General features: G+C 37.4%; 1 protein-coding gene across 2 annotated transcripts in view; it reads right to left on the bottom strand.

The window, feature by feature from the left end:
* Gpr158 (G protein-coupled receptor 158) overlaps positions 1-14,084 on the bottom strand; it is a 427,233-nt gene that overhangs the window by 200,616 nt on the left and 212,533 nt on the right. For both annotated transcript variants that reach the window (XM_031369157.1, XM_031369159.1), the window contains exon 3: positions 5,431-5,533. In XM_031369157.1, the coding sequence (XP_031225017.1) occupies positions 5,431-5,533 (103 nt within the window). The remainder of the gene's footprint in view (positions 1-5,430; positions 5,534-14,084) is intronic.

Raw genomic sequence — 14,084 nt, 5'->3', positions numbered from 1 at the left:
CACACAGTTCAAAGGAATCATTTGAGGTTGGATTCAACCCTAGCACAAATTCCAAAGACTTTGTGGCTTAAATGTTATCTGACTCTACAGGTATAAGTTCACACCTCAGATTACCTACCAGAGCTGTCCAGCGTGGATGAAAATGCCCTCAAATTCTTTCTTTCTTTCTTTCTTTCTTTCTTTCTTTCTTTCTTTCTTTATTTATTTATTTATTTATTTATTTATTTATTTATTTATTTAATGAGTATGAGTACACTGTAGCTGTACAGATGGTTGTGAGTCATCATGTGGCTCCTGGGAGTTGTACTCAGGACGGCCCTGCTCTCTCTTGCCCTGTTCACTCCGACATAATACACTGTAGCTATCTTCAGATGCACCAGAAGAGGGCGTCAGATCTCAGCCCTCAGATTCTTAATAGCACAGCCACAGAGCTGCAAAATAAGCGCCACTAGTTTGACCACTGGGTCTAACCTGAAAGCCTTTTTCCTATGGTCTAGTTCCCATTGTTTCAGAAAACACTATGCAAGGTTCAAGGGAGGTGCCACAGTGCTAACCAGCTGCAACACCTAGGAAGGAGCCATGAAAATTAACAGTGAGGCAAGATATGCATAAAAGTGGAGTAAATTATACTCTTATGTTGGTAACAAACAAGAGCTGTCTAATTAACTTAAGGCACACTCACCAGGAGAAAAGCCATGCCTGACACTGGAAACCTAGCCCCTCATGAGGTTAGGGGACACATAGACCTTACAGAAGACTCTACTAGCAGCCTCTTGCTACATCATAACCCCTTACTACATTATAAAGTGTATTCTCACACCCACAGTTAAGTGTAGCTGCCACCCCTCATCAAAGAAGCCTCTCATTACATAGCAAGAGGCTTGGCTCAGAGGCACCGCCCTTTGCCAAAAGCCTTCAGCATTCCTGCAGTTTGCCTTTTTGCAAAGAATTTCTTTTTTCTTCCCTGAACAACTCATTTTCAAGGCTCTAATTTCTTTCTTGTCTGTCTCCTATACCATGTATGTTTCATTATCAGTAGCAGTTGCCAGATAAAGTACAGATAGCCATTTTCACCTGCTGGTCATTGGTAACTTGGAATTTATTTGGAAGGATGCACAAACTGAAATCAATCTGAAAAACAAGAAATACAACTGAAAAGCTGGTAGCACATCCACTGGAACCAGAGATGTTCTTGAAAATGGAACCCATACTAAAATGGATGAACTTGGGTTGGAGAGACATGAGAAGAATATAAGCTTGCAATGTCATCAACTGGGAAGGGAGCAGCCTGGATCCGAGGACACAGCTGTCCACCAGAACTTGGTTTTTCTGAAACCCTGCTATCTCCAGATGTCAGCTCCTATTAGCTCACATGACTACTGATTTCCTAAAATGATGCCTGGCTGCAAGTCTTAGGCCTGTCAGCCTAGTTACACATCACATCATTTAGACATACCCTGGTTGATCTTTACAAGCCCCTGTCCATCCTGTGCTTAGATGTAAATAAAGGTTCTTATAACACATCACATATTGAAGGAGGTTTTAATAATTTGCATTTTCTCCAGGAGATCAGGACCACACTATTGCTCTCCTCTACATACAAAGACTATATGAAGGAATATGGAATCCTTTTCTAGGATTCTACTATAAATTTAGTGAATATTATCTTTGTAGTGCAGAATTTCTGCTTTCTGGGGCTCATTCTTTCTATCGGGCAGCTAACCAGTTTCCCTCTGATGCATCTAAGCTCCTGCATGTTCCTTCTAGACATCCTTCCCTCTTGGTCATCATTGCTACACCCTCAGTGACCACATCATCCTGATAAAACTCATCCTCCAAAGTTCTAGACTAAGCCACTAGTTATGCCAGCACAACACAAAATTTAAAATATAGAGCTAATGGCCAATGGAGCCTTAAGAATTATCTCATATGTAGATATATGTGTATGTGTCATCATCAGTAGTACTGGTTTATGTAGGCTTTTACATATGTATGTATTTGCCCCAATTATGTCTATGGTCTACTTATTATACATCATGAACTTTGCTAGAGAATTTACATGTGCTCTCTCATATTTTGGGTCTCCAATACCTTCTTCACATTTGGCCCAAAGATTACATGGGGTCAGTCCTTACCAAATTAATGTCACTTTAAGAGAGTATAGAAAAAAATCCACATTTGGAAAGACAAATGCTATGTTTTCATATGTATAATATAGAATACAGTAAAATGTAGAATATATATATATATATATATATATGTAAGACATAAAAGCAGAGAATTTACTATTTTGTGGGGAAGAAGGGAAGCTAGTGGGAAGAGGGAGAATCAAGAGGAATCATAGAGAAACAAAGAAAAAAGTCACAATTCCTCTCATGCAGAATCTAGATTTTATATGCATATATTTTGCACATAACATTAAAGCAAAGGGGGCCTATTTGGGGAGCAAGGGAATCTCCCACTGATAGTGGGAGAAGAGATGGGGCACAAGATGGTAGTGGACACAGTATGCTTATTATGAAAAGGCCATTATATTATGTGCTGATTGTAGATAATATAATTTTTAAAGTATGAGTAACTTAAATAATTTTCTGAATTACTATCACTAAATAATTAATGCCACTAAAAATTAACATATTGCAAATGTTTGACCATGTGGTGTATTCTAACATGTAATAAGATGTATAATGAATGCTTGCCTTGGTTGATAACACTCATTTTCCTGGTCAGAGTGTTAGACTTTTTCCTTAGGAAAGGACGTGGTTAAACATTAGATTTTTATGTGACCTGACAAGGCATCCAGAAAGATGTATTTGGCCTAAAAGATGGGCTTTAAATTATTACAATAACTGGCTTTCTGTTCTAAGTAAAGCTAGTTTTGGTTAAGTATATGCTGAAGTCAAAACTACACTCAACTGTCGACCATCCTTCTGAAAACTGTGGTCTCTGGAAACAATGTGCACAACATGAGAGTTAGACTCTTAACAAAAATGAAGTCAGCTTGTCCATAGAGAGTGGGTCCAATCTATACTTAAAAAACAAAACAAAACAAAACACAACAGTGTTTAAAGTAAGGAAAAAGTAGGAGTGTGCAAATTAAATAATGCTGAGTTGTTAAAGGTTAGCCGGTTTCTCTTGGTGGTGTTATAAGCGAGTGGCACAGTCATTCTCTGGCCCCACAATATTTAGATGTTTTATTTCAGTCACACAGTGGGAGCTGAGAACAAATGTGGGTAAACCACATGCAAAATATTAAATACTTTCACACAACACAAGCTAAGTCTACCCCTTCTCCTTCAGTGCTGAATCATAAGTTATGGCTAGACCACAGATGTGAGGAATGCCAGACTAGCTATGACATTTGAGGAGCTGGGTAGATACACACACACACACACACACACACACACGAGAATGTGCATGCACATGCACATGAGCTCTCTTGCACACACACACTTGCACACATATATGAGCTTGCTCTCTCTCTCTCTTTCTCTCTCCCCCACACACATACACATATACACACACACATACAAACACACACACACACACACACACACACACACACACACTAGAAAAGCATCCAATCCTAAAATACTATCACCATGGTCATTGTATCCTTTCTATGGCCTCAGAGTGAATTTGAGATGCCCCAGACCTTGAACTTTTGTTCAGAATGTCCTTGCTTCTGCTGGTTAAAATCTGAGCACTATACACATGGGTTTCTAGCTGCAGCTGGGATTCCAAGCTGGAATCAAGCTATCTGGTAAGTTCATGCTCTCCCTGAAAGCTCCTGTCCTCCAACAGCTCAGGTTGTAATACTCAAGTCTAATCCTGTTTTCCTGAAGGCTGTCAGTAAGAGTTTCTGTCCTGAAGTCCCAATCTACCTGTCCTTCCCACTTCAATATAGCTTATTTCTTCAATTTCATCAAACCAACACAAGTCCCCCACTACCACCCTGTGTATCCTCCGTCCTTTCTTCTATGTCTTCAAAACCAGTCTTATGTCACAGTGTAATCATGAGGCAGCTCTACTACCACACAGTCTCACAGCAGGTGAACTGACTCACTGTCCTTAGAGAGCCCATTGCACATAAACTTAGGACTTAGTGATGTGTGTGCAAAAGACATAACTTCCACAGTCTTGCCTATACCTTTTTCTCTGAGCAAGAGCTATACATGACTGGAGAACCAAGAAGAAAGTGTAAATGGATTAACAACCCAAGAATGAGGTTTCCTAAGAGGAAGAAAACAGTCTACTGATAAACCTATGTCTACCAAAATTCATAGAGGTCAAGTGTCACAGTAGAGGTTCAATGTGCTTTGAATATTGTCTGTTAGAGGTGCAATAACACAGGACAGTAACAGAGTGCCAAAGATTAAGGGATCTATATGAAAGAGGCATATGTCTAAATTTTAACAGCTTCAAAATCCAATGTTTTATGAACCCCCCTGCATGTTTACCAACTACTTTCCTCATTGTCTGGTTGTATGTCCAAAAGCTGGCTACAAGCCAGTGTGGCCACAAAGAATTTTCTATGTTACAGAGAAAATAAACTCTATTTAAATTCCTACTCCATTCTCTGGTGTAAACAGATGACCATAATCAAGGTTCATTGCTGGTGTGTAAACCTTGTATAATCATACCACTTTGGATATGAAGAGACCAGTAAATATGAGAGCTACAGACATTGTGTAGCAAAGTGAGACAAAGTCACTCCCAAAATTATACTCTCTTAGGAAAGGCTGGATGAGCAGGATGGGCGGAAAGGCATGGCAATGTGTAAGCCATGAAGGGTAGACCTTGATGCAAATTTTAGACTAACTCCAGGGAATCATTCAGCCTAAAAATAGGGAGCTTAGGCCTCAAGTTGTGAAGGTCTGAATTCTTCAACCAATCTGAAAAGCTTCAAAGGATTACCTTCAGCCTCAGAAATTACGCTGGCAATGTCTTTCATTTAATAAGATCCTGAGAAGATCCCATTAATCCATACCTGGCAACCAGAACAATGTTAATAAATGCACATTGTTAAGCTGCTCACTAATAATGTTCCATCACTATTGAAAAGTAACATAGAAATGAACTCATAAATAAAATAAATGGGCAGAACACATTTTAGAAACCTTCTAGTAACAATTCTCAAAAGAAAACCCTAAAGATATTCTCTCAGGGTTACAATACTTTCAGACTTTTGAATGTTTTACAAACTAAAATATTCCTAAGCACATGTTTTCATGCTCTGTCACACCCAATACTGAAAATGCCAAACCCAAATAAAAATGCATTAAGTGATTCAAGAAGACTAATGAGGTTTTGACCTTATTACTTCAACAAGTTGTCAGTGAGCAGCTTACCAACACAAATTTATTATCATCCAAAAACCTGAATGATTGTGTGCGTGCATGTGTATGTGTGGAGGCAAAGAGCACTTACTCTGGAAGTTGTTCACTGAGAAGACACGGGGATGATAGAATCCTGCTTTGCAAACGCATTGATAGGCTCCAAGCACAAATCCCAGGCCTTTGATTGGCATACACTACGAAGAAAGAAAAACAGCAATGTAATTGATCGCAGCGTGGTCACAGCATGAAGACTCACACATACCTATCATCTCAAACGTTAACAAAACTAACATATTTTCTATAAATAAAATACTTCATTTTCCAACTTTTAGGTTTGTTTGCCAGCTTACATTTTAGATGTAACAGTTTCTTTTCTAAGCATACATTGTGATGGCCACTGTCAAGGCTGACTGCTCATTCATTCAGTTTAAAACATGCTGCAGTGGCTTGAAAGAAAATGACCCCATAGGCTCCCAGGGAGGGGTACTATTGAGAGGTGTGGCCTTGTTGGAGTGGGTATGGCCAGGCTGAAGGAACTGTGTCATTGTAGGAGTAGATTTTGAGATCCTGTGTTCAAGCTACAACTAGTATGACACATAATCTCCTTCTGCTGTCCGAAGATCTACATGTAAACTCTCAGTTCCTCCTGCACCATGTCTGTCTGCATGTAGTCATGCTTTCTGCCATGATGATAATGGACTAAACTTCTGAACTGTAAACCAGCCCCAATTAAATGTTTTCCTTTATAAGAGTTACTGTGGTCATGGTGTCTCTTTCAACAATAAAACCCTAACTAAGACAAGTTGGTACCAGGGACCAGCATATTACTGTGATAGGCCAGCTGGAACATACTTTGGTTTGAAGAAATGTGGACTTTGGATTAGGAAAGCAACTGGGTACTTTAAGTGGGGCTTAATGAGCTATCCTAGTAAGAATCTGGAAGACAGTGATGCTGAAGGTAATTGAACTGTGGGGGCCTGGATCAAGAGCTTTCAGAGGAGAAGACTATTGCTATGTGACCTAGAATCTGTTTTGTAATATTTTGGATATATATATATATATATATATATATATCCTTTCTGTCTGAAAATTTTGCCTTTGGATAAACTGAAGAATTTTGGATTGACAGCACTGACAGAGGAGATTTCAAAACAGCCTAGTATCTACTGTATGACACGGATATTAGTGGTTAATCTAATGCAGATCTATAATGAAAAGGGGCAGCCTGGGCAAGTAAAACTATAAAATGTAAAAGAAAGTCTGATACTAAATGGAATAAAGGGAGTGGTGACCTCAGAGCAGTACTCTACCCAGCTAACATTCCAACTTGTGCAAAGGAATTAAAGAAAAAGTGAAAGATTCTGATTTTAAAGTATAGGATTAGGCATGGTGCTGTGCCCTTTAATCCTTGTACTCCACAGGCAGAGGCAGAGGCAGGCTTGAGTTTGAGGCTATCCAGCCAAGTTTAAGCAGTGAAGGAAACCATCAAAAACAGAAACACAGTGGAAATATATTTGAATGAGGGGTCATGTTCTAGCCTTATCAAGAAGTAGAACTTGGTAGCTTTGGCCACATGGTTCTGGCCTTAGAGTCAAGACTAAAGGAAGGGGGTTATGGAGTCTCCCTCTGTGACTAAGGAAAGTTGCTGAGGCCAGGTATGTGGTGGGGTGTCTGTGTATGGAGGCCTAGAAGGGCCATTGTATAAAGCTGTGAAGCCTGGATTGTCTTGGAAACCCCAACATGTTAGCAATACCAGAGCCTTGGGATACCTGGTGAGGAAAGCTGCTAACAGGATGGCGCAGTTCAAGAGAGAGAAGTGTATTGCAATTTCAGAAAGAAGTTGGAGACCCAAAGAGCCCTTTGACATCAGACATGGAGATGCAGAGTTTCAAGTTTGCCTAGATGATTTTTGATCTTGCTTTGATCCAGGAATTTTACAATGCTCCATTTTGGAAGGGTAATGTATATCCTGTACCATTGTATGGTGGAGGAATGTGATTTTGATTTTATAGGGGATACAGTAAAGAAATTGCATGTGTCTCAGAAATGACTTTGAACTTTGGACTTTTAAAGATAGACTATGAGGACTTTTGAAGTTGGACTAAATACCTTTTACATTACCATATGGCTATAAGCCATTGGGTGCCAGGGAATGGAATATAGTAGTTTGAATACAAATGGTCCCTCAAAGTTCATAGTGACTGGCACTATTAAGAGGTAAGGCTTTGTTGGAGAAGACATATAAATGCATTTTTAAAAGTGATAATTTTTTTTCTCTATCCCAGCTAGCTTCCAAATAAATGAGACAGAAACTATTGGAATTATTTGTTAAGCTTAATAGGACGATAACTGGGCAGTCATTGATCTATTCTAATTCTCTAACCAAAATTCTCAGCCAAAATTTTCCAGATATTTGCATTTTGTCCAGCTCTATTCTCTCTTCTGTCTAGTTATTGATTGATCAGCTTTTATTGACAAATAAGAGAATAAATGGGAAACAATATTTACAAAAACTTGAAACAGAAGATACTTAGAATAAGCATTATAATGCCATGTCTGGATTGTAACATAATAGGAGGGCAGAGAAATCAGCATTTGAATAACAGGATAGTCTTCACACAGTGCACCAAACGTTATGCCCACAAAGGTGTATCACTAGGGCGCAGGCTCTGAGGTTTCAAATGTTCAAGTCAGGCCCACGGTCACCCTCCCTTTCTGCTCCTGCAGATCCAGGTATACATGAGCTACTTCTCCAATGCTGTGTCTACCAGCATGCAGCCATATTCCCTCCCTTGACAATAATGGACTAAATCTCTGAACTATAAGCCAGCCCCGATTAAATGCTTTCCTTTGCAAGAATTGCTGTTGTCGTGGTGTCTCTCCACAGCAATAGAAACACTAGGGAAGACAATCTCTCAATGCTTAAAACCATTTGAATATTTTACAAGTCAGTCAATACTAGATGGTCTTATCAAAGCAAATGTAGGTAGGTGGGTAGACAGATTCGAAAAAGTTAAGACGCAGAAATCACTTTTCTATCTTAAATATTCATTAGATTTCATCCTTGGATCAAACTAACACAAATTGTTGAGGGGAAAAAAAGAAGTAAATTTTAGGATATAAACATAAAAGAGACAAATTTAGGTAAACTAATGATTACAAAATTTCTGTATGTAAAATCTGTTTTGTAGATAAATGCTCTATGTGTTCATTAAAAGACCAGCTATTCAGATGTACCTCACCAATAGACAGCAAGCACACCTGAAATAAAGTGCAGCTTAGCATGCTTCAGCTTTGTCACATCTAGCTACTACACTATGAATATGCATCAGTATAACAGGTATTTTAAGAATATAAGAATTACTCAAATTATTTCTTTCATTATAACTTTCAGCCAAGATTTTGACCTTTCTTATTTTCCATTTTAACCTATTAGAAAAAGTTAAAACATTAAAGAATTAGAAGTTACAAGATGGTTTTATAACACAGAATTTTTTAAGAGAAAATACTAAATAATTTAAATAGTAATTCTACAGTCCGAGATTAAAACTGATGAGCACTGAGACCATTCTTATGTGTCATAAAAACTTCAGTAAATAAAATATGTTTATATAGTTTGGTTTTCTAAATCAAAGATACCGAAAAAAATCTTGAAAAAGCACATTCACACTTTTCTTCATTATTATTTCACAAGGTTCCCCCTTCCCTCTCTTTTTATCTCTGAATACATACCCATATCCAATTATATTTGGGAATTAGGCTGATTCCAGAGGATCAAAAACTCAAAGCTTCCCTAGGCTATACAGTGAGTTCATGGTCAATCTCATTAAGTTGGCAATGCCTTGCTTCAAATAAAAGGCCTGGGGATGTAGCTCAGTAGTGCAGCACTTGTCAAGCATGCACAGGGTCCAAGACTTGGTCAAGTGCTGCAAGAACATAGGTTCTATGCTCAGAGGAAAACAAAATTTCAGATGAGCAGGCAACTCCATCTAGTTAACCAGTATTTACAAAGTAACTTCAGAGCAAACAGAGAACTTCTAAAGATCCAGTAAACAATTACCCATTATTTGTAATGATCCAGTCATATCAAAGGCAACTATAGAATAGGCCAAATCATATTTCTGAGCTTTATAAATAAAAGAGCAAGTACAACATTTATTTTGGAGACTTGTTATAACTATGCAAACAGCCATATTATAGTCAGTCATAAAATGGAGATTTGAATTCTATTTGATCATGTCATAACCATGTGGATTTACGTTTTTCTCTGAAGTCACTCACTCATAAGTATTGTTTTCATTTGTGAGAACATTCATTCAGTAAGATGCAAGTATAGTTTGAAAGAAAGGGAGCTACCAAAATATCCTAATCAACTAAATAAGAGGAAAAGAAAAAATAATAGTGACAAACTTTTGGCCAGGAAAATATTAGGAATGGAATGTCCAGCTGGGTTCACAGCTACCACACACCTGTGAACTCTGCTACAAGGAAGTCTGAGGCAAAACAATGGCAAGGTCAAATCTTTCCCGGATTGCAGAGCAAGTTCAAAGCTAGTCTGGGCAACTTTGAAAATCTGTCTCAAGATAAAAAGAGAAAAGTGGGCAGATATATAGCTCAATGTCAGATCACTCACCTAGCAGACACAAAGCTGTGAGTTTGACCCCAAAACCAAATAATAATAATAATAATAATAATAATAATAATAATAATAATAGTAATAATAATAATAAGTGTAGTTGTCATCAGTGAACCCAGTAAAGGCAGAGTGAGTAGACTGGGAAAAGGAATACTTCAGCATAGCAAGGCTAACCATGGAAGTACTTATTTGAAATTTAATTCTAGATTATGAGTTCTTCAACAAAAATAGCATGATGTTTAGGAAAGGTGTTTAGGCTGTATAATTTAGAGTGAATTGCATAATGATGACAACATAAAGCAGTGAGAACAAGTGAGCCTGAGTCCCTGATGGAGTTCCCATAGGCAATGAAGGAAATGAGACTATGAACATGAGCAATCAATCCCTTGGCTTCTTGCTCACTCACTAATCACTGATCAATTCAGTTGACTGCACTAACAGTGTGTACGCCCTCTTCTTGACCGATAATCCCTGTGTCTTCCCAGAAACTTCCAACCAGACTGACTAAGACAACCTTCTTAATAGAAGGGACTATCCCTCAGTCAAAGGTCCCTGAGAAGCTACATTTCTTCTAAAAACTTACGCATGCTTTGGAGGACAAATGTGCATGACTTGCTGAGACTCAGAAAGGACCGCACATGGAGGGGTCTGATTGTTCTGGCAGTATGTGTATAGTAGAGGATTGCAATTTGATCATCAATAGGAGGAGAGGAGCTCAGCCCTGTGAAAGTTCTGTGCCCCAGTGTAGGGGAATGCCAGGGCCAAAAAGTGGGAGAGGGTGGGGTGGCATGCATGGGGACGGGGTAGGCAACAGGAGTTTGTTTTTGTTGTTTTTGTTTGTTTCTTTGTTTTTTGGAGGGAAACTGGGAATGGAGAAATTTACATGTAAATAAAGAAAATATCTAATAAAAAAAAAAAGAATAGCCCAAGTACTGAAAGGCTGGGTGAGAAGAAATTATTCTTAGAAGATGGTAAGCAGAGCAATCAAATGAAGTATCATTATTCCACTACCAACCTCATACTACTGTGAATATAAAGATCAGAACCCTACATTGTAGTATTTTAAATATTTTCTCAAATGGAATTTGAAGGTTAACTGTGTTCGTTAAATGGGACTAATTTCTTGATGTTATTTATCAACAATGGAAAAGTAACACCATGAACAATTAATTGTTAATGTTTAGGGCAAATTTGAAAGTTTGTTGCAATAAAGGTATTTCTTGGCTATTAAGCTAACTTTAGAGCGGACATAACATTGGAGGTTTAACAGACACTTGAACAACAACAACAACAAAATAGCATCCTAATTTTGTTACAGAAACCACAGCAATATGAATGGTTACCTCAAACTTTTTATTCTGTTCTTACATTGATCTCAATAAGAGAAGCAACTTTTACTCAATGAAGATCCATAAAAAGTGTCTTATCCTCTTGTTCCAGCTCTACCTCCAAGATGGTGATGTCTATGGGAACTGAATGTGCTACATAGCATCACCTTGAAGTCTTAAGTGGCCTTGGGTTATTTTACTAGTAAGTCTTGTGAATTTGCAGCCAACGTGCTTCAGTTTCCTATTCTGCCTACTATCACCATTTCTCTGTTCACCTTCCAACTAAAAATCAAGATCAGGAAATCATTTGGTCAATCCTTACAACATGGACAATGTGCAACTCATGTTCCTTCCTCCTTTGGGGATTAAGGAGATGTCTCTTTTACTCTTTTCTCCTTGAAAATGTAGAATATAAACATAGGCACTCAGTTAACACAGGATAAAAACTTCTGGATTGTACTCTAGCACTCTTACACAATCTTCACTTTAGATATTGGCAATGTTTATTTGAGATATTAAAGTCTAAACTTTCCTAGTGTATCTTCTGGATATCAAAAGAATGGGTACAGAAAGGTAGCATGTCATCTATGGAGCAGTTATTATGGGAGCAATCTTTGACAGACATTGAGCTACTGTATCAGAGGGATGGTCCTTCACTGAGTGGAGATACCCTCCATGGTAAGCCCCGCCAAGCCATTTGTTGAGCTTTACTGTGGATGAACAGAACTGAAGGTGTAGCCCTGGCAATATAATACTTGCATTGCTTGCGTGAGACCCTGAATTGAGTTCCAGCTGTGTGGAGACTTACTATGAAACACACCCACATGGAGAGGTCTAGAACATGAATAAAGATAGCAAGAATTTTTGTAAAGTAAAAACCTTCCTAGCTTCCAAGATTTATTTGTGAATAAACTAAAAGTCAGAATAGACCTGTAATTTGTAAGGAGATTGAATCAGTAATCAGAAATCTCACAATGAAAAATGTTCCCAGAACATTATGGCATCACTAGAGAATTCTATTAGTCATTAAGGAATAAGTATGCCTATTTTTATACAAACAATATGAAAGAAAAATTAAGTTATCTCCTCTACAATACCTCTATAACACTGAAAGAATAAAATAATTACAAAGTAACAAGTTATTGAAAGGTTATATATAATTAAAACTGTAAATGTAAATTAAATAATCAACCATATATATGTATATGTATACATATATATATATATAAAACATTATATGGACTGAATATGTTATATTTAGAAAATATATGTATATATATATATATATATATATATTTGTACAATAACAGTTAATGAAAAATGAGGCCATGATTTTGAAGGGGAGCAAAGAGGGTTACATAGAAGAGTTTGAAATTAGGAAAGGAAAAGGAGAAATGTTGTAATTATAATCTCAAAATATAAAATAAATAGATTGGCATCTAGTGTTCCCCAGACAAGCTGCTGAAGCAGTTTAATATTATTAAAATATTTGTCACCTAAACTCATTGAAAGATTCAATATCAACCACATAAAAATCCCAAAAATGTTTTTAGCAGATAATGAAAAAAATCTAAAATGTATGTGGAATCTCTACTATCACATGGAGTAAAGCAGTCCTACAAAGCTGGGTTGTGTTGTCCTGATTTCCAAACACAGTCCACAATTATGGAGAGACAGTTGGAGCACTTCAGGAAGGCACACTCAGTGTCCAGTGGAATGGGCTGAAAAAATGGAAACAAACTATATCTATGATATAGTCTTTGTTATCTTTGATATGGGCAACAATGGCAGAGAAATACTTTTAACAAATACCCCTGAAAAACTGGGTATTTCCAGACAAAGGAACTAAGTCAATCAAACCTTTATTAAAACTTACAAAACTTGACTTAAAAATATTAAGATCAAAACATATGACCAATAACCACAAAACTTCTAGAAGGAATATATATATATTGTATATATATATATATATATATATATATATATATATATATATATATATATATATACATATATATATGTATATATAAATGATTTCATGACATTGGATTTGGAGGTTTTTCTTGAGTATAACCCTTAAAGCCTGGCTGAAAAATTAAAAATACATAATGGAGTTCTATCAAGCTTAAAACTGTGTAGCAAGGAAAGCAATCGCAAGATGGAGGTGCCTTCTACAGAACAAAGGGAAATATTTTCTAACCAAGTATTTGTTCTGAAGCTAACACCCACAATAAATAAAAAGTCTCTATACTTCAGCAATCACAATAGCAGAAAGAAGGCTACAAGCCATCCAGTAAAAAATAGGCAAAAGGTCTGAAATAAACAGCTCTCTGAAGATATGCAAAAAGCAAGCAAGCAGAAGAAATAATGCTCATCATCATAACAGAAATGCATTCAAACCAACACTTCATATCCATCATTAAAGTCACTGTCAAATATTGACGAATGTTTTGAGGATGAGGAGAAACTAGTATTTTGTGTGTTCTTAGTAGGGACATAAACCAGGGTAGCCACTGTTGTGTTTTATAAAAAAAAAGAAAAAGAAGCTAGGGATATGATTTGAGGAGGTAAGGTGTGGTGTGAGGGCAGGGTAGGGGGGTGCCTCTGTGGGCCCATGCTGAGGCATCCCTTCCCCCTCAGGTACCAGCCACAAGACAGTATAGTATAAAATAGAGTTTATTTAGGGCATGAGGAAGGGAGTTAAGAGGGCAGTAGAGGCAGAGAAAGGTGGGGGGGGCAGGGAAAAAAGCAGAAGAAGAAGCAGAAGCAGAGGAAGAAGAA

Source organism: Mastomys coucha, unplaced genomic scaffold (assembly GCF_008632895.1).
Source record: "Mastomys coucha isolate ucsf_1 unplaced genomic scaffold, UCSF_Mcou_1 pScaffold15, whole genome shotgun sequence".
In the NCBI taxonomy this organism is placed as follows: domain Eukaryota; kingdom Metazoa; phylum Chordata; class Mammalia; order Rodentia; family Muridae; genus Mastomys; species Mastomys coucha.
This window is presented reverse-complemented; position numbering and strand designations above follow the sequence as displayed.